At 40.4% G+C, this 24102-nt stretch overlaps 2 protein-coding genes and 1 pseudogene across 3 annotated transcripts in view; 2 read left to right on the forward strand and 1 right to left on the reverse strand.

Moving 5' to 3' along the window:
- Positions 1 to 11410, forward strand: part of LOC148353698 (SH3 and PX domain-containing protein 2A-like) — an 88528-nt gene extending 77118 nt beyond the window's left edge. Inside the window, exons 9-14 of one of the 2 annotated variants that reach the window (XM_088351318.1) lie at positions 2730 to 2813; positions 7019 to 7136; positions 7212 to 7531; positions 7875 to 7924; positions 8047 to 8166; positions 8245 to 11410. In XM_088351318.1, the coding sequence (XP_088207444.1) occupies positions 2730 to 2813; positions 7019 to 7136; positions 7212 to 7531; positions 7875 to 7924; positions 8047 to 8166; positions 8245 to 10149 (2597 nt within the window). In that variant the 3' untranslated portion in view covers positions 10150 to 11410. The remainder of the gene's footprint in view (positions 1 to 2729; positions 2814 to 7018; positions 7137 to 7211; positions 7532 to 7874; positions 7925 to 8046; positions 8167 to 8244) is intronic. The other variant, XM_088351319.1, reaches the window with a different exon arrangement.
- Positions 11411 to 16417: 5007 nt separating this feature from the next.
- LOC148353700 (U2 spliceosomal RNA) lies at positions 16418 to 16507 on the forward strand (annotated as a pseudogene).
- Positions 16508 to 20008: 3501 nt separating this feature from the next.
- neurl1ab (neuralized E3 ubiquitin protein ligase 1Ab) overlaps positions 20009 to 24102 on the reverse strand; it is a 41182-nt gene continuing 37088 nt past the window's right edge. The window contains exon 7 of the mRNA XM_088351637.1: positions 20009 to 21363. Coding sequence (XP_088207763.1) covers positions 21143 to 21363 — 221 coding nt within the window. The 3' untranslated portion in view covers positions 20009 to 21142. The remainder of the gene's footprint in view (positions 21364 to 24102) is intronic.

The following is a 24102-nucleotide window of genomic DNA, read 5'->3' on the forward strand; positions in this document are numbered from 1 at the left end:
GCTTTCACTGTCCGCCTTGCACTGTAAGCATGCTAAAACAGAGCGTGGATTCAAGTCTACTTCTGTGGCCAGTAAAGCTTCCAGGAGGGAGCTGACCACAGCCCGGTGATGAGCGAGTTGCACAGTAGCGCATTGTGCACGGCAGAATGTTAGTCACTTTTGACATGATAGGAAGCTTTTTCATTTTGTGTTAGCAATTTATCCTTTCCCGAGTTATCTAAAATTCCTGTCATTTTAAACTGGATTAGCTGTCAAAAGGCATATCCACTGTTGACTCGATTTGTAAAATGATGACTTGCACCCAGAAATGTATTGATTTTATTGACCATTCCCCAAAAAAACACCTGCCGAAAGGGGTTGAAAAGATCCGATTTCAAATCAAAAAGCTACGGGAAAATCTACGGGTACAAATTTGAGATGTCTGCAAATAAATATGATACCAAAGAGGCTTTAGACAGAATACAAGGTAGACTAGAGATGCAATTCCTCCATTTGTGTATGTGCAAGGAAGATAAAAAAAAGGTGGAGTGCATCGTCTGACTGCACAGGAGCAAGAACTAGTCAAATGTCTTAACAGTTAACCCTAGTAACATTTATCCCATTGACTTTATAGCAATAGTTTTTTTTTCGAAATATTATTGGGCTCACAGGACTACAGTTTTTGATTCCCACACACGGAACAATTTAACCACACAAATCAATACATTTATGGGTACGAGTCATCATTTTACGTGTACAAATCGACTATTCCGGGTACAAATCTTCTTTTCGCAGATAAGCCTTATTGGCAGCTATATTGCTCCATAGACAATCCCTTTGGACGGCCTCACTCAAGTCCCCTGCTCGCGTGGCCTTAAATAAGTGCAAAACGTTCCCTTTTTGACTCTGTTGATGTGAAGCAATCGAAGCATATTTTCAAAAGGCTTACGCTGCATTTTGTTAAGGACAAAAACAAACGGAGTATGGAAATGATTATTAGACTTTCAAACAAACACAGAGAGTTTGTAAGTGTGGCCAAAAGATGTTTTTTGCCTTACTGGGCCACAATGCATTATGCGACAGAAGGGCTTGTATACAAACCACTTCAGTTTGTAAATCTTTACGTCAGTGGTTCTCAAATAGTGGGGGGTGTGGGAGTGGGGGGTGTGGCTCCGGGACAGTGCGAGACTTTTTCAAGGGGGACCCGAACGCGTGTGACTTTAGGGAACTTTTTTTTTTACTTTTCCAGAATAAAGTGCAATTGCACCTCCACTACACTAGGGCACAGTGGCGTCCTCTTTGAGTTTTTTTTTTTCCATTTAGTCCCGATGTAGTGCATTATGCAGAATATAAGCATTGAGTATGAAGTGTAAACAAGAAGTATAGGAGACCCTCAAGTGACCCAATTTAAAAAAAAAACATTTAACAAGGTTGCGGAGCCAGGGGAAGAGAGACGAGTCAAACAAAAGACTCCTCTCAAAATCTAAGATGAGGAAGTTTGATGAAGCATATGTAGCACTTCACTTGCTATGTTAAAATGTTAGCAGCGAACCGCACGAAGCCATCATTTTTGGCAGTCACTTAAAGGCAGTACAAGCCAATCATGCTGATAAGACGCTTGAGTTTTTTTTCACCAAAAATGTGCCAAAAGACATAGACTTGGCATGGAAGATGACGTGTTACCACCAATATCAAGCAATTGTTGTTCTGTCCCCACCAATATTATTCAGATTCAGATATACTTTATTGTCATTCGTGTACACGTGTATGCAGAACGAAATGTCGATAAATCTGACCCGCACAGTTTCCTTGAGCGTCAGCCGGGATAGATAAGTTTAACCATGTCTTCGTCAGAATTTTAGCGCAGCAGTTCGTCATCTCGCAGTTCGATGTTAGTTCCAGTTGTAAATGGTCCAGTTTATTGTCAAGAGAGCGAACGTTGGAGAGGAAAATGGATGGGAGAGGCGTTTTGAAGGGTTTAGCCTTTAGCCTAGCGGTTAGCCCGGCCCGACAACCTCGCTTCCTCCTCCGGTTACACCGCTCTCTTGCCACTCTGCTTCGCTGCTTTGTAGGGCGCTGGGTCTTGTTGACGTAGCAGTCCGTGGCTAAATAAACACTCCCGAGTGGTCGTAGCACCGAGCGCTTGATTTCTGGATGATCGCATATCCAGCAAAAAAACTGCGATCGTATATTAATCTGCAGTTTGAGTTGACTTTGTGCGCCGTCAAAACTGAGTCGAAGACTGGGTTTTATGACCGAAGTGTAAAAAACTGTAGCGAGCCGATGTAGCCGCAGCCGAACAGAGGCGCCGCCATCTGAGTTTTTTTTCACCAAAAATGTGCCAAAAGACATAGACTTGGCATGGAAGATGACGTGTTACCACCAATATCAAGCAATTGTTGTTCTGTCCCCACCAATATTATTCAGATTCAGATTCATGTGATCATTAAAAAAAACCTAAGGGGTTGGGGGTTCTTCTGAGGAGGTGCGTGACACAAAATAAATGAGAAGCATTGCACTGCACTAATCCAATGCACTTCCTTTTGTCAGCAATTTGGAGCCCAGATGCTACGACGTTATGACCGAATGGAGAAACCATGTTAACAACATCCTAATGAAAAAGCACCCCTCGTAATCTTTCCACCAATCCTCCGCCTTCCATGTGCATTATGTGTTGTGTGTTTTTAACATGTGCCGCTTTCCACCCGCTTCCCACCTTCGTGTGTGCGCTCAACGTCTGTGTCCGTCAGTCACTAAACGGCAAAAGTCCCACCCGAAGAGGCTGGACCGGAGATGGACGCTGGGGGGTGTCATCAGCCGGCAGCAGAGCCGAGGTGCAACTTCTAATGCCTTTTGTTTGTGCGGACTGTGTTTGTCTCATCCTTTCCTCATCCAGGGGTTATGTACATCCACCATGACTAACCACTAACCTTTCAAATCAGCATTTTCGAAATTTAAAAATGATCAGGAAGCAATCATATATACAGTGGGACCTCGCTACTTCGCTGTTCCTCGCTACTTCGCTGTTCCACGTTCGCGGGTTCAGAGCTTTGCGGGTCTAAAAAAATAAAAAAATAAAAATAAAATAATTAAGGAAAAAAAAAAAAAATTATATATATATATATATATATATATATATATATATATATATATATATATATATATATATATATAATATATGTCTTTATTTTTTTAAGCATTATTGAAGGGGCGTCGCTACTTCGCGGATTTTCACTTTTCGCGGGTGTTTTTGGTCCCCATTAACCGCGATAACCGAGGGATTACTGTAGTCATATCTATTTGAATAGCCCTAGATCACAAACAGTATCAAATCATGCAAAATCAAAACGGTTACATTGGTGTATTATAATGGGTCCATGACTGTTGACTTAGCAATTCTTATCGTTTTTTTTCTTCCCCTCTGCGCTCGCGTTGCTCCTAGTTCAGTGCAAAAAAAGAAAATCTTTGGGTGTGCAAACATAAACATTTTTGTATCGTGAATCTAACTGTGGGATCGTGTAAACAAATATTGTAAAACTTATATAAATTAGATCACTTTGATTGAGTACTAGACAAAAAGGGGCTAAGCATGCTTGCCTACGTTTATTATAAGCTGGCATTGAGAATGTACAGGTGAGACATTTTGTAAGGGTAGATTTATATACTAAAGCACTGTTTCTCACCCATTTTGAGCCAAGGCACATTTTTTAACAACAAAAAAGTCAAAACCATCCATCAAAATTGTTTAAAATGTAATACCATCGTTTTATTCTAAACTCTTAAATTATCATGTTGCCTGAATTGACAATACAAAGTACTTTTTTCATCATTTGTGGCCTTTGTGGATCGGGTTGTGATTTTTTTTTTCTTTTTTTTGCTGTAACTTTGACTTTTGTTATACTTTCTACTATATTTTTCTTAAGTTTTCCTTGATTTTTTTTAAATAAAATGAACAAAAAGTATCTGATACGGAAACAAATATTTTATTTCTAACTCGTTTTCAGGTTTTTTTTTTTAAGGGGGGGTTAGTAATACTTAAAATAAGCAACAACAAAAATTCATCAAGAGTCGATATTAGTATTTTAAAAACTGTTCAGTTTTCTGTGGCACACCAGACAAGGTCTCGTGGCACACTAGTGTGTCTCGCTGTACTGATTGAAAAACCCAAGCTTTGACAGACTTCATACAGGAATTTGACCTAAATCGAAGCGAGTTCACAAATTTTTAGTATCTTTACCTATTTTATATGTGTGTGTCAATTGCTTGTTGATTTCTTTAGTAGTATTGTTGTTACAAAACTAAGATTCCAAACCCAATACCGATATTCAGGAGAATAAACGTAATAATAATAAAATACCTCATGAAAATTTTTGATTCATCCAAAAATACTATGACAAACTATAGAACAAAAGTTAAGGGCAGCACGGCGGCGCAGTGGTTAACGCGTGTGCGGCACAGTTCTGAGGTGATGAGATTGAACCTTCCTGTGTGGAGTTTGCTTGTTCTCCCCTTGCTTGTGTGGGTTTCCTCCGGGCACACCGGTTTCCTCCCACATTCCAAAGAAAACATGCGGGTCAGGTTAATTGTCCGGTCCAAATTGTCCCTAGATGTGAATGAGCAAGTGAGTTGTCTGTCTCTGTGTGCTCTGCGACTGGCTGGCAACCATTTCAGGGTGCCCACTGCCCGGAGATAGCTGGGATGGGCTCCAGCACCCCAGCGACCCTACTGAGGATAAGCGGTGCAGATAATAATCGCTAATTAATTAATTTGTGGTTTTCTGGGGTGAAAACACAGATAAAAAACAATGTTTGGCAATAATTTGAATGAAGTGGGGGAAAACTCTCTCTTCCTTACACATATTTATTTGCATTAAACTTAGTATCCCAGCGGGAGGCTTGCTGGCTCATGTTTGTTCTACCAATTACATCTCCAGGAAGGCTGATTGGAAATCGGTAGCTTTCTGTTTAGCAAACAATTACTAAAATTGTGTCCGTAACGGTTTCCGAAGTGTTATGTCCCAGCCCTGCCAAATTTCCCCAAGCAGCTTTGGCTCACGCACCGAAAAACAGTTGCGCAATACGCAGCAAGGTTGACCTGATGCCACATTTCGTACTCTGTCAGAGCCACTGATTGACTCATTTTTGAGCAAATTGCTGCTAATATTGAGCCGGGACATAAGGAAAAACTTTTGAGTTCATACCAAATTTGTGCTTGGCGCCACGCTCTAGAGCTGAGAGTGCAAGAGCCTTGTTTCCACTACTAAAAAAAGTCAAAAGATTGTGCTGAGTCCACAAGAATCAACTCAAAACAGAGATGGAGGCGATGCATGTTGCGGTTAACAAAACATCTGATTCAGAGTTTCCCTTCTTTTCTCGGCTGGATGTTGTTTTTAGTGGGGGAAACGTTTCACCGGGCAGTGCACATAGTCCACAAGGTCAATCGTACATGAATATCCAAATTTTGGGGGATAAACAGTGTCTGTGCGACTGCCGGCTAGCAATGCACGAGCCCACAAATGGGCACGGAGCCCCTGGTCGCCGATTGCGTGCTGAGTGTGATCGTGCAAGGCCAAGGATACTTGGTAGGACACCGGCTAGCCCAAGGTGCATTCAATGTAAACAAAAGTAAATGAATTGCAGCTTGTACGCAGCATTTATATCTTCAGGATGACTCCGTGTGCAACATAATAACCCTCTTTCAAGATGTGTTGCGTATTATATTCTTAAGCAAGGCCATTTAGTTTCAATGCCTTTACCTTTACTTTAGAATGCACTTTACTGAAGGATGTGTTTGTCCCCCACGTATTCAGAGTCACAATTCATCATTACATTTTATTCTCGGTTCAAACTGACCCACCCATACTTTTGCTTTTGCTCGTTTGGACATGATGCCACACAATGTCACTGAACATTAGTAAAGGAATATGGCTATGGGTATTCTATAAAACTAGATGTGTGTGTTATTTTTAAGTTTGGCCTGAACCTCAGCCTGGTTATTATATCCTAAATGCCAGCTACACTAGAAAAAAGAACTAGGAGACTGCATAATCCTGTTTACCTAAAAACTGAATGCCAAGGAGATTGAATACAAAGCTGTAGGACCTTTTTCAGCATGATGCAGAAGAAGTTTGTCTTATCCACAACCAGTGGCATGCCATGCATTTCACACCTAGGCCTTCTGTTGGCTAAATCTATCCAATTCTCAAAACCTATTTTATTGCAGCTACAGATGTGACACATTTAAAAAAGATGAATAATAACCTCATAACATTGCAATATTATTTAGGAATATATCCACATTTTACTCAGATTATTTGTGCACAAATCCGTCCTTCTTTCTTTCCTCATAAAGATGTCAATTACTTTCTCATGCAGATTCTGTGCATTACAGTTCCATGAAGAAGTTATTTTCTAACGCTATCGGAGCTAATGCTAAAAACCGAGCCCGCCCGTCGTATTTCTTGCATACATTTTCATTCGATTAAGTGCAGGAAAAATTACTTTTGACAGAAGCAATGGACATGGGGATTTTTTTCCTGACATTTTTGTATTGCATTACCCCCCTGTTGCCCATCGTAGTTTTTGAAACCGCTGATGTTTTGTTAGGTCTTCTAGAAGGCGCTGGCTCTTCAATTTATAATCCGATTCGCTGAACCAACCGCTTTATTGTCACTTATTTTATGCTTCAGGGCCTGCAGAACTAATTGTGAAGGCCTCCAGGTAGATTTCTGACCCTGCCAGCAAGTAAGGGCTGATAGCATCTGAATCAGTCCCACAAGTTGGATTTTCTCTTATATTTCTGACAAGATTTTTGCTCCAAAGACATTTTGTATCTGGAATTTTTCGATTTTAAGTAGCTTGTACAGTGAGGGGACACTACACAATTTACAGAGTTTTGTTTAAAAGAGTACTCATTTATCAATTCTCTTTTAAAAAGAATTAATCATATTCTTAGACAGCTATTTTTCCCCACAGAAAATAAAATCTTTACACGAAAAACATTTGTAAATGACTTGCTCACTTTGCTGTGTATCTGCCAGAGGAGAAATACATCACAGTGCAGCCATACACCAGTCAGGGCAAAGATGAAATCGGGTTTGAGAAAGGCGTGATCGTGGAGGTGATTCAGAAGAATCTGGAAGGCTGGTGGTTCATCAGGTGAGATCACTTGTCCCACAAACAGCTAACCATAAACTTGCAGTGCCAACTCGATTTATATGTTGTCATGGCCAGGTACCAAGATAAGGAGGGCTGGGCTCCAGCATCATATCTTAAGAAGATGAAAGAGCAGCTCTCTCCCAAGAAAAAAACGGTGACCGGCCCTGTGGAGATTATCGGTAACATTATGGAGATCAGCAACCTTCTCAACAAGAAGTCGCCCGGAGAGAAGGACGATGATTTTTTGGAGAGTCCGCGATTGGCCCGCAGGGAGATCAGTTTACCGCTTCCGCCAACAGATGCACCCCCTGTTGGCGTGCCTCAGGACAGCAAAAGCAGGATGGAGCAAGCCTCGCCAGCCGTGGCTCGAATCGCGCCTCACTGTGTGGAAATTGGTGAGTAGGCGAAGTTTATTGAGAATAACGTTATTTCTATAAAAGTATGATTGATATTAACATATTCAAACTCATAATTTGAAAAATTACTAACCTTTTGTATGAACAGCATGACTGTTTCAATCTGGTATACAGTTCAAAAAATGAACAAACCATGTTTTTTGGCCTATAAGTATTTATTCTACCACTGCTCAGGGCTAAATAATACAGTCCCTTTTGACTTTCATTTTTAGGTGGGTACCTTAAACTATCACTGGCCCCCCTCTAGGTCTTCAGGATTAAACAATTTTATAGTATTATTAAAAGGTAAATTTACAATATGTTTTGAATTTTTGTTTCACAGGTTCCCCAGTTCTCAGGCAAAAACCTCCTCCTCGAAGAGATGCAACCCTGGTGTGTTAATAAATAAGTATAGTAAAAAACTAAATCTTTTTCTTCCATTTTGGATTACTTTTCTGTATTGTGTAAGAATATTAGTCTGGGGTAGACCAATCACATGTTCATTTTTTTCCCAGGGATTTCCCTTGCCCACCCCACCAGAGCCCCCTACAGTTGAAGCTGAGTATTACACCATTGCTGAATTCCAATCTTGCATATCTGATGGGATCAGTTTCAACGGAGGCCAGAAAGCAGAGGTAAGAATCTTACAATGATCGGAAAGTTTTTGATCAGTGGCCCCTTGGGGACAAAATTTCTCTCTTGTGATGTTTCAGGTGATTGAGAAGAATTCTGGAGGTTGGTGGTACGTTCAGATTGGAGAGCAGGAGGGCTGGGCTCCCTGTTCCTACATCGACAAACGCAAAAAGCCCAACCTCAATCGCAGAACCAGTACACTGTGCCGCCCCAAAGTGCCTCCGCCAGCGCCACCTGTCAAGAAACAGGACTCGGTGGACATGGCGCAACCTGGAAGCCCAGCCAGTTCAGATGTCCCTGAGTCACCTGCGTCCCAAGGGAGACCGGTCTATGAGGAGCCAGAATACGACGTACCGGCCATTGGCGACCTGGATCTTGAATCTGAGTTTGAGTTCCTGAGAGGTGAAGCTTCATTGGTGGACATCAAAAACGAGGACACGTCTTCTGAGAAGGGATCTCTACATTCCTCCAAACCATCCCCAGCCTCTTCACTCCACAGCGCCTCGTTCAGGATGTGCAAGTCGTTCGAAGACGACCAAGAGGCAGAAGTTGAGGAGGAGTGCATCTACGAGAACGACGGCTTTCTTCCCTTCAAGGAGACCCCAGAGTGGCAGAGCAGTCGTGACTCCAGTTCCTCCAAGGCCAGCCCTTCGTCTGAAACTGTCAAAAAAGCCAACATTAAATCGGGAGGGTGGAGATCTGCGGCAAACAAGCTTAAGATTAACTTGAACGGAGGCCAAACCCCGGCCAAAAGCGAGGAAAGATTCGGAACAAAACCCTCGTCCAACGAGTCAACCCCAGATATAGTCACAAACAAGAAAGATCTGGAGGAAAGCAAAACCTTCCTGAACACTAAGCCCTCTTCAAAACCTAAGCCAGTGGTGAGACCTAAACCACAGCTGGCAAAGGCATCAAGTGGCGATAAAATGGATATCAGCACGCTTCGAAGACAGCTGCGACCTATAGGGCAGGTCAAAAACGGCGTCAAAAGCAAAGGCGAGGACTCCGAGACCGCGTCTGTGGTCTCATCTGAAGACTCCTTTTCGTCCCAAAGCACGTCCTCTGACTTTTCTTCCATTTACTCCAAAGGCAGCCGTGGGGATTCGGACGTGGAAGGCTGCGTCCTCTATCGCACAACAGACCCTTACGAGAAAGTGCAAGAGTCGGAGCTGAGCTTCCCTGCAGGTGTAGAGGTTCTGGTCCTGGAGAAACAGGAGAGCGGCTGGTGGTACATCCGCTGGAACGACTCAGAGGGCTGGGCCCCCACATACTTCCTAGAGCCCGTTCGGCAGCAGGATGACCAGGCCGGCTCGGAATCCGACGGAACGCCGTCCAAACCAGGGAGTCTCAGCAAGTCCAACAGCTTGGAGAAAAACGAGCAAAGGGTCCAAGCCATGAACAACCTTAACCAGAACCTGAAGAAGGTCACCCCACCGATCCCATCCAAACCTCCTGGGGGGTTCTCCAAACCTAGGAGCCTGTTGGGGTCACACAGGCAGAACAAGCAGCAGCAGGTGGTCAGACCCCAGTCAGTCTTCATCTCAGCCCCCATCAGGGATGACCCAAGCCCTGTGGGCTCTCTCAGGAGAAACGAGTCACTCAACTCCAGGAGCCAATCTCGCATTAGCCCCACGGTTCGTCGAAATGCCTCCTTCGGCACTGTGCCCCGCGGCCCGGCCCCCAACAACATCGCCCTGCCAATCCGCACCCCGTCTGGAGCCGGTAGCGCAGAGTTCCCCCAAAGGAACGCCCTCCCCGTGTCCACCATCAGGCCCAAGCCCCATATCATCCACAACAACCTCCGGGAGGTCTTTGTTTCAATCGCTGATTACCACGGTGATGAGGAGACCATGGGCTTCCCGGAGGGGACTAGTCTGGAGGTTCTGGAGAGGAACCCCAATGGTTGGTGGTACTGCAAGGTGCTAGACAGCGGCAAGCCCAGAAAGGGCTGGGTTCCATCCAATTACCTCGAGAAGAAGCCTTAGTGTGCTCATAGTTGGTGGAACTTTGAGAGCGCCGTGTAAACATTACTCACGCGGACACTTTGATTTTGTACGAGAATCCAGCAAATTCACTATGTCACAAACCCAAAGAAAAACCTAACATGGGAATAACATTAGTATCAACCTTAACAAAAGTACAATAATCCCTCGCTATTCGCTGGAACAGGGAATGAGCCCCTGCCCCAAAAGTATATAGAAGTGGATTATATATGCCAATTGTACAATTTTTCATGATCTTACAGATATAGCATAAAATGTATTCAAGATATTGCAAAAGCAGACATAAAAGAGGATTGAAGACCAGTAGTATAGGTATCAGTGTCTGGTATTATAACGCTCTGTGAGTCCCCGATAGTTTCAGATACAGTAAAACGTAACGCAGGCGCTCGCCCTTCATATTTTTAATAAATTAAATACCAAGGCTCTTATGCATAGGCCTGGAAAGGCCTGAATGCGCTTAAATTTTTGGGTGTGAACAACAGTTGAGAGTATTTCTTGAACTCAATTAATACTATCCAAACGACGCAGGCTAAATGTATCTCCTACCACGACATATAAAACTTAGCGTTTCTATCACTTCAGAATAGTTCTTGACACCAAATGTACTGCTTTCCTTCAAAATATGGCATTTGCGCTATCTATTGGAATTCTGAGACATTCTCATTTATCGTGAACACGTGGGGGATTACTGTTATTTTTAAGTTACCAAGCATTTAAAGCTTATTGCATGATTGATTTTATTATACTGACAAAGCCTTGAGCTGTTAAAATGTAACTTTTTTGCTGCTGCTGCTGCTAAATGTTATTCACATCTTGGTGCTGTCGTCATTGCTTTTTTTTGGCTTTATTTTATTGTATTGTACATCACCAATATCTAAAATATTCCACGCATTTAATTGTTATTGTGTGAGCATCTTTGAATATACAGATGGCGTGGAATAAGAAATCCCTTGTTGATTTGCCAAGAAAACATACTAGGAAAACGGATGCCCTTTATTACTAAATCTGTATTTATTCTTTTTTTATTTTTGGTACCAATTCAAATTCCCATAAATTTTAGAAACCACATTTCACATCTGCTCCAAATCCATCCTAAAAATTTTCTGCTGGCCAGCAAATTTGTATTTAGTACTTGTAGTCTTAAATCGAATGCTCGCTTTTTTGTTCAATTGTGTACGGTGTGACAATCAGCGATAACTCAAGTGCCTGATAATGAAAATAAACGCACTTTTTTGTAACTGTTTCCAATTTTTTTTTTTTGTCTCACCGTTTGCATGATGCTGACTCTAAATTGAAAACCTCAATATATCCCTTGATGGGTGGAAGTACATACAATATATCCTTGTTATTAGAGATTAGTAATACAGTAAAGTGAAAAACGTTTTATATGAGTACGAACTATCTGTGTTTTTCGACCAGAATGCTGCGAGACCTTCTCTAGCGTGCTCTGCCGGAAATTATCTGATATAATTTTTGAAAAAAAAAAAGAGAGAGAAAAACATGCGATTGTTGAATATCTGTTTTCATCTGGTGATCAGTTGAGTAACATTTATCCATATCAGCAGGTGTCAGCAGATAAGTATTATTTTTTTTACATAATTATTTGCTCACGGAGTAATAAAAGAATATACAGTATATTTAACTTATTTTGTTTGCTAATTTGAATTCTTAATTCTTTATTTTACAAGAAAAACCCAGAAAAAAAACGTGTGCAATTCATAAAAAAAAAGCCAGGAAAAAAAATTATAACATAAGAAAAATGTTTGTTCCCCTAGCAGATATTTTTTTGCACATTTCAAGTATATTTGATTTTATTATGAAGTATTATATTAGTAATTTGACTTGTTTAGCTAGAAAAGACATCAATTTGGTAAAACTTGAAAAAAAGTTAAAAAGATTGTAATATTTAATATGACACCATAATTACATTTAAAAAAAACAACACAAAACTATTACCTTCTATCAATTTAATCAACTTGATAATTTAAGGTAAGCAGCACGGCGCGTGTGCGGCACAGTTCTGAGGTCACGAGATCAAATCTTCCTGTGAGCAGTTTGCATGTTCTCTCCGTGCTTGTGTGGGTTTCCTCTGGGCACTCCGGTTTCCTTCCACATTCCAAAAACATGCATGTCAGGTTAATTCGCCGGTCCAAATTGTCCCTAGGTGTGTATGAGTTATTAGTCTGTGCCCTGCGACTGGCTGATTACAAGTTCAAGGTTTCCCCTGCCCGCTGCCCCTATATAGCTGGGATGGGCTCCAGCACCCCCGCGACCCTACTGAAAATGGATGGATGGATAATTTAAGGTTTGACAAAACAACATAAAACTGGCACCAGGAATCAATTTTAAAACATTTTCTTGAGATTTTTATTGAAAAAAGGGAGCCTTGCTTAAAAAAAGAGGAAAAACACTGATATAAGTAATCATCCGTCAACCACTAAAAACATTTTAAAGGGACAGTGTGTAATATTTGTGCCTCCTAGTGGTACAAACAAAATCATTCTGCAAACAAAAAGCAACCCGATGTATGTGAACACTAGGAAAAAATACATTAACTGTCATACTGATGTTATTTTTAATAAATTGAAAAAAAAAGTTATAGGTCAAGAAATGTTTAATAATTTTACATAGTGCAATCCCTACCTACACTGAGGATCAAAATTAGGGAACAATTTCTAAATAATTGAATAATAAAAAATAAAAAAAAGCCAAAATGTCTTCTCTGCTCATCAGTTTAGGGACATTTGGTTGTGTCCGTGCATGCTACTACATCACTTTTTCACAAAATGGATAAGGCATTTTAACAAAAAAACTACAACTGTATTTTGCCAATAATGCACTGATCATAATTAGAGAACACTTGCAGGTGACTCTGGCTTAATGGTTCTAATCTAGCACATGGTGCTAATTTCCTTGATTATCTGTTAACCCATATTTAACTAGCATTCTAACTGCCAGTTTCACTGACTTTGCAAGATGGTGGGCCGCTTTAAAGTGGTTGAAAGCCTCAGACAACAGCTTGTCCAGATGAAAACGAAAGGGATGAATCTATGAGGAATAGCTATGTTGCTTGTTCCAAATCTGTGATTTCAAGAATAGTAAATCCTTAAAAAACTACAAACCCATTAAAGTCACCCAAGAAGGCTGGTCGTTCACAGAGGACAATTGCATGAGCGGACTGGTCATTGCAGATTATGTCAATGTGTAGTTGTTTCCAAACAGCAGCTGGAATTGCTCGCCAGTTTAATGCTGAACATTGTAAATATATGTCTCACCATACAGTGTTGCACTGTTTAAAAGAATTTAGACTGAAGGTTCACACTGCAGTGACCAAACCAGTCATTGGTAGAAAAAAATAATCAAAAAGCTAGACTGACCTTTGCCGAGGAGCATGTTGGGTGGACAGAGAAGAACTGGTCCGGAGTTCACTTTAGTGATGGAAGCAATTTTAAATAATTTTAGTCTGGTTGGAAACATTGTTAGGCGACACTTTGGGGAAAGATTAAACCCAAAGTGTATAAAAAGTCAGTGAAAAGTAGAGGAGAAAGTGTCATGGTTTGGGGCACGTTTTCTGCAGATAGAGTTGGGCCTCTGGTACAGCTACACGGTTGAGGGGATGCAAATGTGTATCAGAACCTTTTTAGACAGCACATGGTTTCTTACTTGGATTCATCGCCCAATCAGGCTGCAGTCATCATGAAGGACAATGCTCCATGTCACACAGAAAAATGGGTAACGAAGCTGAAAAGATTGATTGAATGGCATGACCTGCCCAGAGTCCTGATCTCAACCCAATAGAGAACCTCGGGAAAATCCTTGGTGACAAAGTTATGGTCAAGAAACTCAACTGCAATCACTGAACTGTGGAGGAGGCAGGAAGATGAATGGACCCAAATTACACCAGGGCAATGTGAGAGACTATTCTGTGCCTCCAGGTGTGCCAAAGTCATTCAGAGTAGAGGCCTGTATACTTCTTACTTTAGTAATTCTTCAGGTTGTTTTTTTCCCATGTCAAAGTCATTGTTGTCCTCTAATTTTTATCAGTGCGTTTTCTGAAAACTATATTCGTCTTATGAAATCCCTTCAATCATTTTGTGAAAAAGTATTGTAGTACCATGGTATACACCCACACACCAAATGTCCTAAAACTGTTGTGCAGTGAAGATTGTAGTGTTTCAAAATTACAAAATGTTTGTATAAGTTGTTCTCTAATTTTGATTTCCATTGTAGACTTCACTGCCATGTTTGTCCGGCATCTTGCTGCTTTGCTGTTCAGTTGGCACTGGTTTTGGTTCACATTAGACAAAACCGTGCTGTCTAGTCCTCAAATATTCATTCTGTGGCTTTAATTACATTGAAATGCATTAACTCGTAGAAATAATTACTTTTACGACACTTTCGACAATACTATTATTTTCTGTCATTATCTTTATTGCTGCCTTTGAAACTAGAAAAAAAACTTAATTGATGGAAGAGTCATAGGGGACATTTTGTGTCAGACATTTGGAAATGGCAGACTTTTATTTAAAAAAAATTAAAAAAAAACCCTCTGTTGGAACGGTACAGCTGAGAAAAGACTAGGACTTGATGAGTGACACACACACAATATTGGTATTCAGATTCAGGGTGATCCATTATCTATCCATTATCTGCACCGTTTATCCTTAGTAGGGTCGCAGGGCTGCTGGAGCCCAACCCAGCTGTTTTCAGGCATTGGGTAGGAGATACCCTGAACTGCTTGCCAGCCAGTCAAAGGGCACACAAAGACAGACAACCATTCACCGGAGTGCCCGGAGGAAACCCACGCAAGCACGGGGAGAACATGCAAACTCCACACTGTGAGGTTTGATCCCATGACCACAGAACTGTGCATGGATGCACGAACCACTCATCCGCCGTGACGCACAGATTCAGCGTTATGGTTTTTTAAATTTAAAAAATCCATTCCCAACGAGGACTTGCCATATTTATTGTATACCTTTTCTGTTGTGTGTCAAAGATTAGGGTTAATACCTTTTATGCAAATCATGCAATTTACTCAATTCAATGAATACATTTTTAAATAAATGAGATTCATTTTGTAAATCCATAGAATATTTGCAGTTTATCATTTCATTAAAATAAAACACAGACGAAATTTCCCCGGTTTGAGACGGGGTGGAAACACATATTGACCTGGAGAAGGATGGGCGTCACCAGGCTGTACACGGCCAATACACACCACAGGAAATAGTGCCTCTACGACCCTAGTGGTTAAGGGTTGCAAACACCCACTCATCCCACTTAACACAGAAACAAAAACCTTGTACCGTACTCATTTTTAACACCATTTTTGGAGTTTTCTTATTTCTCTTTGCGTCCACTGGAGAGCAGCAAAGCTCAGCATCCTTAAACAAAAAGGCGTCACAGCGAAACGGCGACTGCACAGCTTTCCATGCATGACTCCTGGAACAGTTTGCGCTTACAACTTCAGACACTTCAATTTTAGAGAGGCGAAAGATTCAAAAGCTTTCACAAACAGCAGTTTCCTATATCAATACTAAGATGACGTGTATTTGACCACAGTAATTGTTATGTCAAGAAAAGATTGCAAATATTCACAAGCCATTAAGGACTCCAAAGAGTGAGGGGAATTCGTAAATTTTGACATTTCTCTCAGAACATTTCCCCTCCTAGTCCATGTTCTCTTTTTCTTATAATGATGCAGAAATGAAATTTGATTTGGTGTGTAAAAAAAAGCCTAGGGGAGACTGGATACAGTTGCATACCTGTCAACTTCCATGGCTCCATGCCCGTACAAACTGTTGTATTTTCCCTTACAAAATACAAAATAATCTTACACCTTTTTTTTTTCCAGAATGATGCATGATGGGAAATCCCCAGGCGGTAGACGCATGCGCACAGTAGCATCAAACCACTCGCTTCGTTTGCAACGGAAAAAAACGGCAAACTCGTTAGACTTGATTGATTTGCTGTTTCGTGATAGTCGGTGTTTACCGGATGGTACCCATAATTGACAAAATTGCGTTTTCCGTACAGATTTTCTTGTACGTCGTACACGTCTTAAAATGCATGATAAAAGTACTTTGTACGGCAAAAACGTACAGGTTGACAGGTATGCAGTCGTAACACAGGGACAGTTGTAACAATAAAAGGCTTGACACTGATATAGAATACTGAACTTTCCATTTTGACTGTGGTTCTGGATGTGTCGGCATGTGTTGGTCAGGACTCTTCATTTCGAATAATGTTTGATTTTTGCAATCCGGAGATGGAATAAGAGCTTGCTCTATCCACTCCACGCATCGGCCCAGTATTGCAGTACCTCCGGGAACGGTGCATTCGCACTGATCACTGCATGGCTCTGTGGCTAGGACCTTGACTCGGCCTCTTGGCTTAGAGCAAGTGTCTCGGCCCCTTGGCTCTGTAGCGTATTATGATTTGACCGATAACGGATAATGGATAATTGATAAAGAATATAGAACAATAAACCTTACAAAATCACCTTACACACAAAAAGTTTGAAGGCCATGTGACAAGGTCTCAATTTTATGGTCAAAACACATTTTCAGTTAATATTTCAAACTTTCTCAGTGTTTTTGTTTCATGCCAAATATGCTCAAGATTGACAAGTTTCTGGCACAAAACGCTCATGTCCACATTCAAACCTATGTGTTTTTTATGCTAGCTAACAACCACATAGAAAAATGTTAGCTTAATGATGGCTGGTAGGTACAGGGACAATTGCAAAACTTCTCAAAGTTACAACTTCTGTATAGTCTGTATGGACAAATACAAGGGCAACAAAAACAGAGAGGAAAAAAAAGACAAAAAGAATAGGGAAGGGAAGGAAGAAAATAAAAGCAACAAAAACAGAGAGGGAAAAAAGCCTAAAAGAATAGGGAAGGGAAGGAAGAAAATAAAAGTGTCTACAGTTTTTTGATTGCAAGCAATTTGCCCACTAAGGCTGCACTGGCTTATACATTTGCCACAACTGCTTGCCAGACTTTGACAAGCTATGCTGTCCATACAAAAGGATACCTACGGCACATGCAATTTTTCGTATTGTTCTATTCTTCTTGTCATATATTTATATTGAATAAAGAGTTGTCAAATATTTGCCTATTTTAAGCTTATTTGAAATAATAAAACACACTGTTACAACTGTCCTCTAGGAGTGTTACAACCGTACCTAAAAATTCCCAAATCCCGTCACCATTCTAAGTCATTAAAATGTCAGGTTCAATGATAGGTCTTCATTTAGGGTTCTGTACATAAAACTCCGTGTGAGATATTCTGTTCAGCCACTTTGGCACACTAGTGTTGCATCACAGCATGAGAATGCTGAACGGCTTGTTTTAAGTCCCTTTGTGCTGTGGCTAATAATAATAAAAAAAAGGCAGGTCCTGCTCTACATAACCCAGGTCTGAAAGGTAAACAGTCTCTGTCTGACTGATCACTGTTTACTCCAAACCTCACGCATTTAAGTCACGTTGTACGTATATGCTAACTGTACGGAAATGGTCGCTGAATGACTATTTGTACTTTGTTACCTTGTAGTTGGTTTTGTGTGCAAATATGGCTAGTTTTGTTTTTATTCTCCATAAAATGAGGCTCACCAAGTTTGACATGATTGTCCGCCCCATTACTGCTAAACCTAACTCCCAAAAACATGTAAAAGGCTGGGCAAAAAAATGAAAAAAAGCGTGGTCTGCTCATATTCAGTCTCCGTAGTATTCATTCTATCTTGTGCTTTGTAGCACTCGTTTTTTGGTTGCACGACACCAAGAGTGAAAAAACTATGCAGTGTCCTTTTGAGTAAAGTCCGGCTTTTCGTCCCCATTACCAAAATTCAAATTTAGAGTCCATAGACTTGGATTGACAATGGCACTCAAAATGTTGTGACCGAAAACCAAACTTGGAAGTTAGCGCACTCTAGTTCCTGGATGCTCAAATGTTTTCTTAAAGGAATCCAATCTTGTCATTGGCCGCTTTCCAAGTGACAATATCATCGTAGGTTCTCTTATCCTTGTCCCAAGTATCAGGGAAAAAGTCCACTTGTCATTCTTTAATGGCTACTTAGCAAAATCCAGACGGTGTTGTTTTCATGTTGTTTTTCCCCCATTACCCAATTAGAGAATCGTTGTGTGCCTTAGTGGCTGCTTCCAAACGTCGGGAAGGTGACCCTCCTCCACTTGCAGGCACAATAGCATCCTCCTCAAAGCAAACAGCGAGCCATTTATACAAGACATTTCAAACATACGACCAGCAAGCCAGATCCGGCTCGCTGGATGATTTCTTGCGGACTGCCATACATTTTTGAATACAGAAACCCCTGGCGACTTCGGACTTTGCTGGCTTACTGCTTCGTGGAATTTCAATTGAAATGTTTTATTCTCATCGCTGTCAACATACATTGTCTTCTGCAGCAGACAGCAGATAGTATATGCTATCATAGGGCAGGTTAGAGAGGTCTTTGTGAGTTGGGTGGTGATTGTGTGTACAACTGCGATTGACTGACAGCACATATCCCAGCAGCCGGGGTAAGCGGGCGTACAAGTCAATGTGTTCACCAAAAACAAACTTTTAGCGGCTCGTTGAATTAAAAATAAATTAATTCGCACTTCTGACCAAAGTCAGAAGAGCGCAAAGAAATGGCGATGACCAGCGGTTGTTCCGTGGATTAAGGCGGCCTCGGGAGAGAAGACAAAGCAAGGCTGCAGGTAAGGCCTACTGCTATGGCTAGGCTAACCATTCTGTTAAGCTGCCCCAGCCGAGCCTGAATCCCACCAACGCCAGATCCATTACCCATAAAATGGATGACCTGGACCTACAACTCGTGTGAAACTGGAGAAGGTTGTATTTTAAATCATTGTGGGGACCTGGGTCTAGGACTCAGACCTGGGCACTCCGGTCCTGGAGGGCCATACGTCCTGCCAGATTTTGAAGTTTGCTCTTCTTTTACTCAGGTGATACAAATTATAACCTCGTTAGCAAGCTAGCAAGTGCTCGTTAACGATACTGGTGATTGGAATCACCTGTATTGGACCAGAGAAACCTCAAAAATCATGCAGAACATACCAGGTCAGCTAGAAAGCAGCTCACTAAATCGCTTTCTTGCACTGAAAATAAAATCCATCCAATTTAGTTTTCTTTTTTTAGAATGACAATAAAAATCATTCATTCAACTGCAATTCTGTGCCATGTGGTTTTGTTTGTAGATCCATAGTTGGTATTTTGTAACAGTCAAATACTCTCAGTGGGAAATGGTGTCATCTTTATGTAAGTTTGACCCTTAGAGGCTTTTATGAAGGTGCAACGCGCTACGTAGCAGATTATCACTTTTCGTGGGGGCTTCAGTCCCCCATTAACTGCGATAATCGAGGGATTACTGTGTGTAAAAAAAAAGCGAGTCTTTTGGTCATTTCTACCAAAAGTTAAGATTTTTCTTTTAAATAATTGCAAACCAAATGCTCTCGCTGGCCACTTAATGGCAGTGTTGTTTGTATAATGTGATAAGTTGGTTTAGGTGTAAAACTGCATTCAATCGACTGGCAAAATAAATCAGTTACCACATTTAATGCCAAACATGAGATCCCTTGTTCTCCGTGTTTAAAAAATGTAGAATAGGTTCTTAATGTAGGCTGAATGATAAAGCATAATACAGTACTGAAAAACAGAGCTAAAAATTTGGAGATGACATTCTTTGCCAGGCAGTTCGCAAGTACCTGTCAACACATTTTTTTCCCCCAGACTTTTCGCTGCTCATTCTGGCAGCATTTATTGTCTGGGCATTTATTGTAGTTAAGAAAAGAATACATTTTGAAATAAAGTGACAATATACGTGAAAAAGGAGTTTAATTACAATAAAGTATGTCAGGGTTATTATATTAATTTTTGATAAGATAAAAACAAATATTTACAAGAAAAACAAGTACAAAAGCATGACATCCAAATAATCCTAGACCGCATTGAGTGGTCTTTCGATGCTTATCTATGGACTGGCACAATTTGTTTATGCTACTTACTCGTTCAACTCTGCAAAATTGCCGGTGGTCCGAAATCCCTTCCTACCCATCGAGACGTCCTACCAAAATTTAGTGCGCATGCGCACAATACTGATAGCTAATTCCCAGGGTATGTGCGAGTTTTCATCTTATTTATAATATTTGCCTTTAAAAGAGATGACACGATCAGTTGAAAGCAATGAGTACTTGCGATTTTCGTTTTGCTTTTAGTCCTATTTGCCCTACTGCTTCAAAAATAGTGTTTTCTGAGGTAGCTTTTGAGCCAAGTGTGTTGGTCTGTCGTTGCTTTTTAGCGCATGGTGTTTGTTGACTACGGTAATCACGCCGTGTCTGTATACATGCCAACCCTCGTTTTGTATCATCGGTAAAAGTTTTGTTTACAGTAAAAGGGTTTTAGTGTTTCTGGTTTTCCTTGATTAAAAAGATAACAAAATTACTGCTAGATCAGCCTATATGGTAGGGCGTCTCGACAGGGTAGGACATTTCCACAGAATACCAGCTTTTATGTCCAATCAAATTCCACCATCTGTTTGTTACAGTGTTACCTCAACAATAATAGCAACAGGGCTGCTTATTTCATCTATCTGAGTTGAAATTCCTCCTCAAAAGGCCTGAGAGACATCGGCATGTTTCTATTCTCTGATTGGTCGGACATTGGAGATCATTACCACACAACTTTGATGATTATAATACCGTGCATTCCATCAAATTGCTTACGTTTATGTCATGATATTAGATAAATACTGATTGTCAACTGCTCCCGATGTTGCACATGGTGCAGTGTATTGATTCTTACGACAATAGTGACCTAAAAAGCATTGGTAATTAGGAATAAGAAAAATACGCCATTGAGCAAAAGGTCCCCCAAAAACAGAGTCTCTACGCCTCGAAGAAAACCTGAGTTGATCTTGAATATCCGGTCTGCAAAAAAAAATGATGGCAGCACTCTACGAACTGCGGTAGGTTTTGATGATGTCTCGTATGGGTTTCCTGCAGATGGGGCAGGCCGCCTGGTTCTCCTGGACTTTGACGGCGCATTCGTAGCACAGGCACAGATGCCCGCAGTCGTAAAGCGCCGTGTCGGCTGTGGCGTCGCAGCAGATGGCGCACTCGTTAGAGACTTGCGCCGACATAGGAGGGCTCAAGGGGGTCGGCGGTGGTGTTTGCTCTATATTTGAACGAGAAGATAGCAAAGAAAAAAATAAAATAAACAACTTTTCTGTATTTTTACCATTTCAGTTGAACAATAACCCTGACCATTTAGTTGAATGAAATCGCAAATCCAAGAGCGAAGCAGAAAAAAAAAAATAACTAGGTGACTTGAACGTACTTCCGCTTTATTCTGATGCACACAACATCTCATAGGTGACGTTAACAAATTCAGGGGACCGTTTTAATAAAAAAAAATGGAAATTAAAAGCAACATAAGACTTTTGCAAGCTTCTGAAAAAAGAAACACTTGATGTAACAGGTGGCAGGTAAAATAAATACAACAGAACTGGTTTTCTGTCAGAGAAAACTTATTGCGCCATTGACGGAAAACTGTAAATATTTTACTTCATTTGCTACTGTATCTTCAATCTGTTTCAACAAAATAAGAAAAAAAAGTATTTAAAATGAGCAAAGTTGTCTGATTTTAGCAGATATTTATTTTAAGTATTAGTTTCTTAATTACAAATAAGGTTTATAATTAGGTGAGTTACCGTATTTTCCACACTATAAGGTGCACATAAAATCTGATTTTTTTTAAAAAGCTGACTATGCGGCTTATAATCCGGTGCGCCTTATATATGGATCAATATTGAATTACAAGGGCTCGCAAATAAGAGAAGCAGCCACCGACTCCATTTTTCGCGTAGAAGAAGAAGTGCGCTGTGCATACTGGGAAATATTAAACAACGATTCTCTTTTATTTGTGCGTTTGTATAAAGACCCTGAAATGGCTCCTATTAAGAGACACGCTTATAACGCAGAGTTTAAACTCAAAGCGATCAGTCACGCAGTAGAACACGGAAATCGAGCAACAGCGAAAGAGTTCATAATTAATGAATCGATGGCCGAGTAAGGAAGACTAAACAAAGTGTCCGTGGCAATAAAGCGAGATGGCCACAGTTAGAGGACACACTTGAACAGTGGGTTGTTGAACAAAGAGCAGCAAGTAGAAGTGTCAGTACAATAACTATTCGAATGAAGGCAACAGCGCTGGCACGGAAACTTAACATTAAAGAATTCAGAGGTGGTCCTACTTGGTGTGTGTTTACGTTTTACATTTTACAGTTATTGCTTTATTGTTATTGTTTTGCACTTGTTGTTTTTGCACATTACGAGTGTCACTATATTGCGATTGCACTAACGTTTAATTTACCATAACAGTATCAGACGTTTTTTTGCGTGTTGACTAAATGGAGGAAAAGTAAAATGTTATGCCTTGCTGTTGTTCAAAGATGTTAAAGATGTGTCACGAAAATGCTTTACCTCAGAAAAAATAATAAAACAGCTGTTTATTCATTTTGGGAGTGAATGACGATTGTGGAAAGCTTGTTATCTATTAATAAAGTTTGACTGACCTATCTGACTGTTTTGTTGACATTCCCTTTAGCGCGCCACCATCTAATGGTTGCATAACGTAACTACATCCTCTACTGTAGCCAAGTCAAGTTAAGTCACATTTATTTATAAAGCCCTTAATCACAAAAATGTCTCGAAGGACTGCACAGGATTACAATTACAAAATTGCACAATTACCTGATCTTAAACCAGCATGCACTTATAGCGCCTTATAACACGGTGCGCCTTATAGTGCGGAAAATACGGTACTTTACTAAGATAATCACAATACTACTATAACAACTACTAATAACTACCAAAAAATTAGCTAAATTCCATATATGGCAGATTTGGCTTATTAAAACTGTTTTACCATTATAAAATATTTCCAAAATGAGCAAAATTATTTGCAAAAATGTATTTATAATAATAACAATAAGGATTTGCCCTGCTGGCTGGCTGGCAACCAGTTCAGGGTGTCCCCTGCCCACTGCCTGAAGATAGCTGGAATGCACTCCAGAAACCCCGTGACCCTAGTGAGGATAACCGGTGCAGGGAATAGATGGATGGACAATAAGGATATTATAATAACAATAGTAATAATAAATAATAAAAAAAACACCATATGTAATGTTCACCTAAAATAGGAAAAATAGCAAAATATATGGCAGATGGCAATTCATTATGACTGATTTAGTATGATCATTTTCAATGTTTAATATTTTTATAGGTAGTTTACAGTATTTTATTTTTTTGAAATGAAAAGTAAAAGTTGCGCTTCTGGGTCCTCCTCCTGTTCTGGTTCTGACAGAATTATTACATTTGAATTGTTATTTCATTTTGGATGTATTTATTTTTTATTTATTTCAATTTAATTTTAATGTATTTATTTGTACATACTTTAATTTTTGGGGACATTTAAAAGTAATAATAATAATTGTTTGTTGCACTTTCAGACAATGAATTGCAACTCAACGTGCTGTATAAAAACATGTAATGCACAGTACATTAAATCTTTGATTAACGTATATGTCCAAACATATAGATTTGCCCTGCTGGCTGGCAACCAGTTCAGGGTGTCCCCTACCCACTGCCTGAAGACAGCTGAAATGCACTCCAGAAACCGAAAAACGAATGCCAGTTGCCGTTAATCACAAGGGAGGGAATGCAATGGCAAAGCGAAGCCACTAAAGAGCAGTGCCGGTGTCATTTTTAAGCAGGCATGTGAAACATGGCAAAAATTTCAGGTAGTTCAAACCATTTCAACTAAAATGTAAGTACTTTTGAATCCCTGAAAATTCAAGAAATTCAAAGAATTTCAAGAAGCCGTACAAACCCTGAAGAGGTTTCCCGAGTCATA

The sequence above is a fragment of the Urocampus carinirostris genome, chromosome 13, assembly GCF_059441175.1.
Source record: "Urocampus carinirostris isolate Australia breed hairy pipefish chromosome 13, RoL_Ucar_1.0, whole genome shotgun sequence".
Lineage (NCBI taxonomy): Eukaryota > Metazoa > Chordata > Actinopteri > Syngnathiformes > Syngnathidae > Urocampus > Urocampus carinirostris.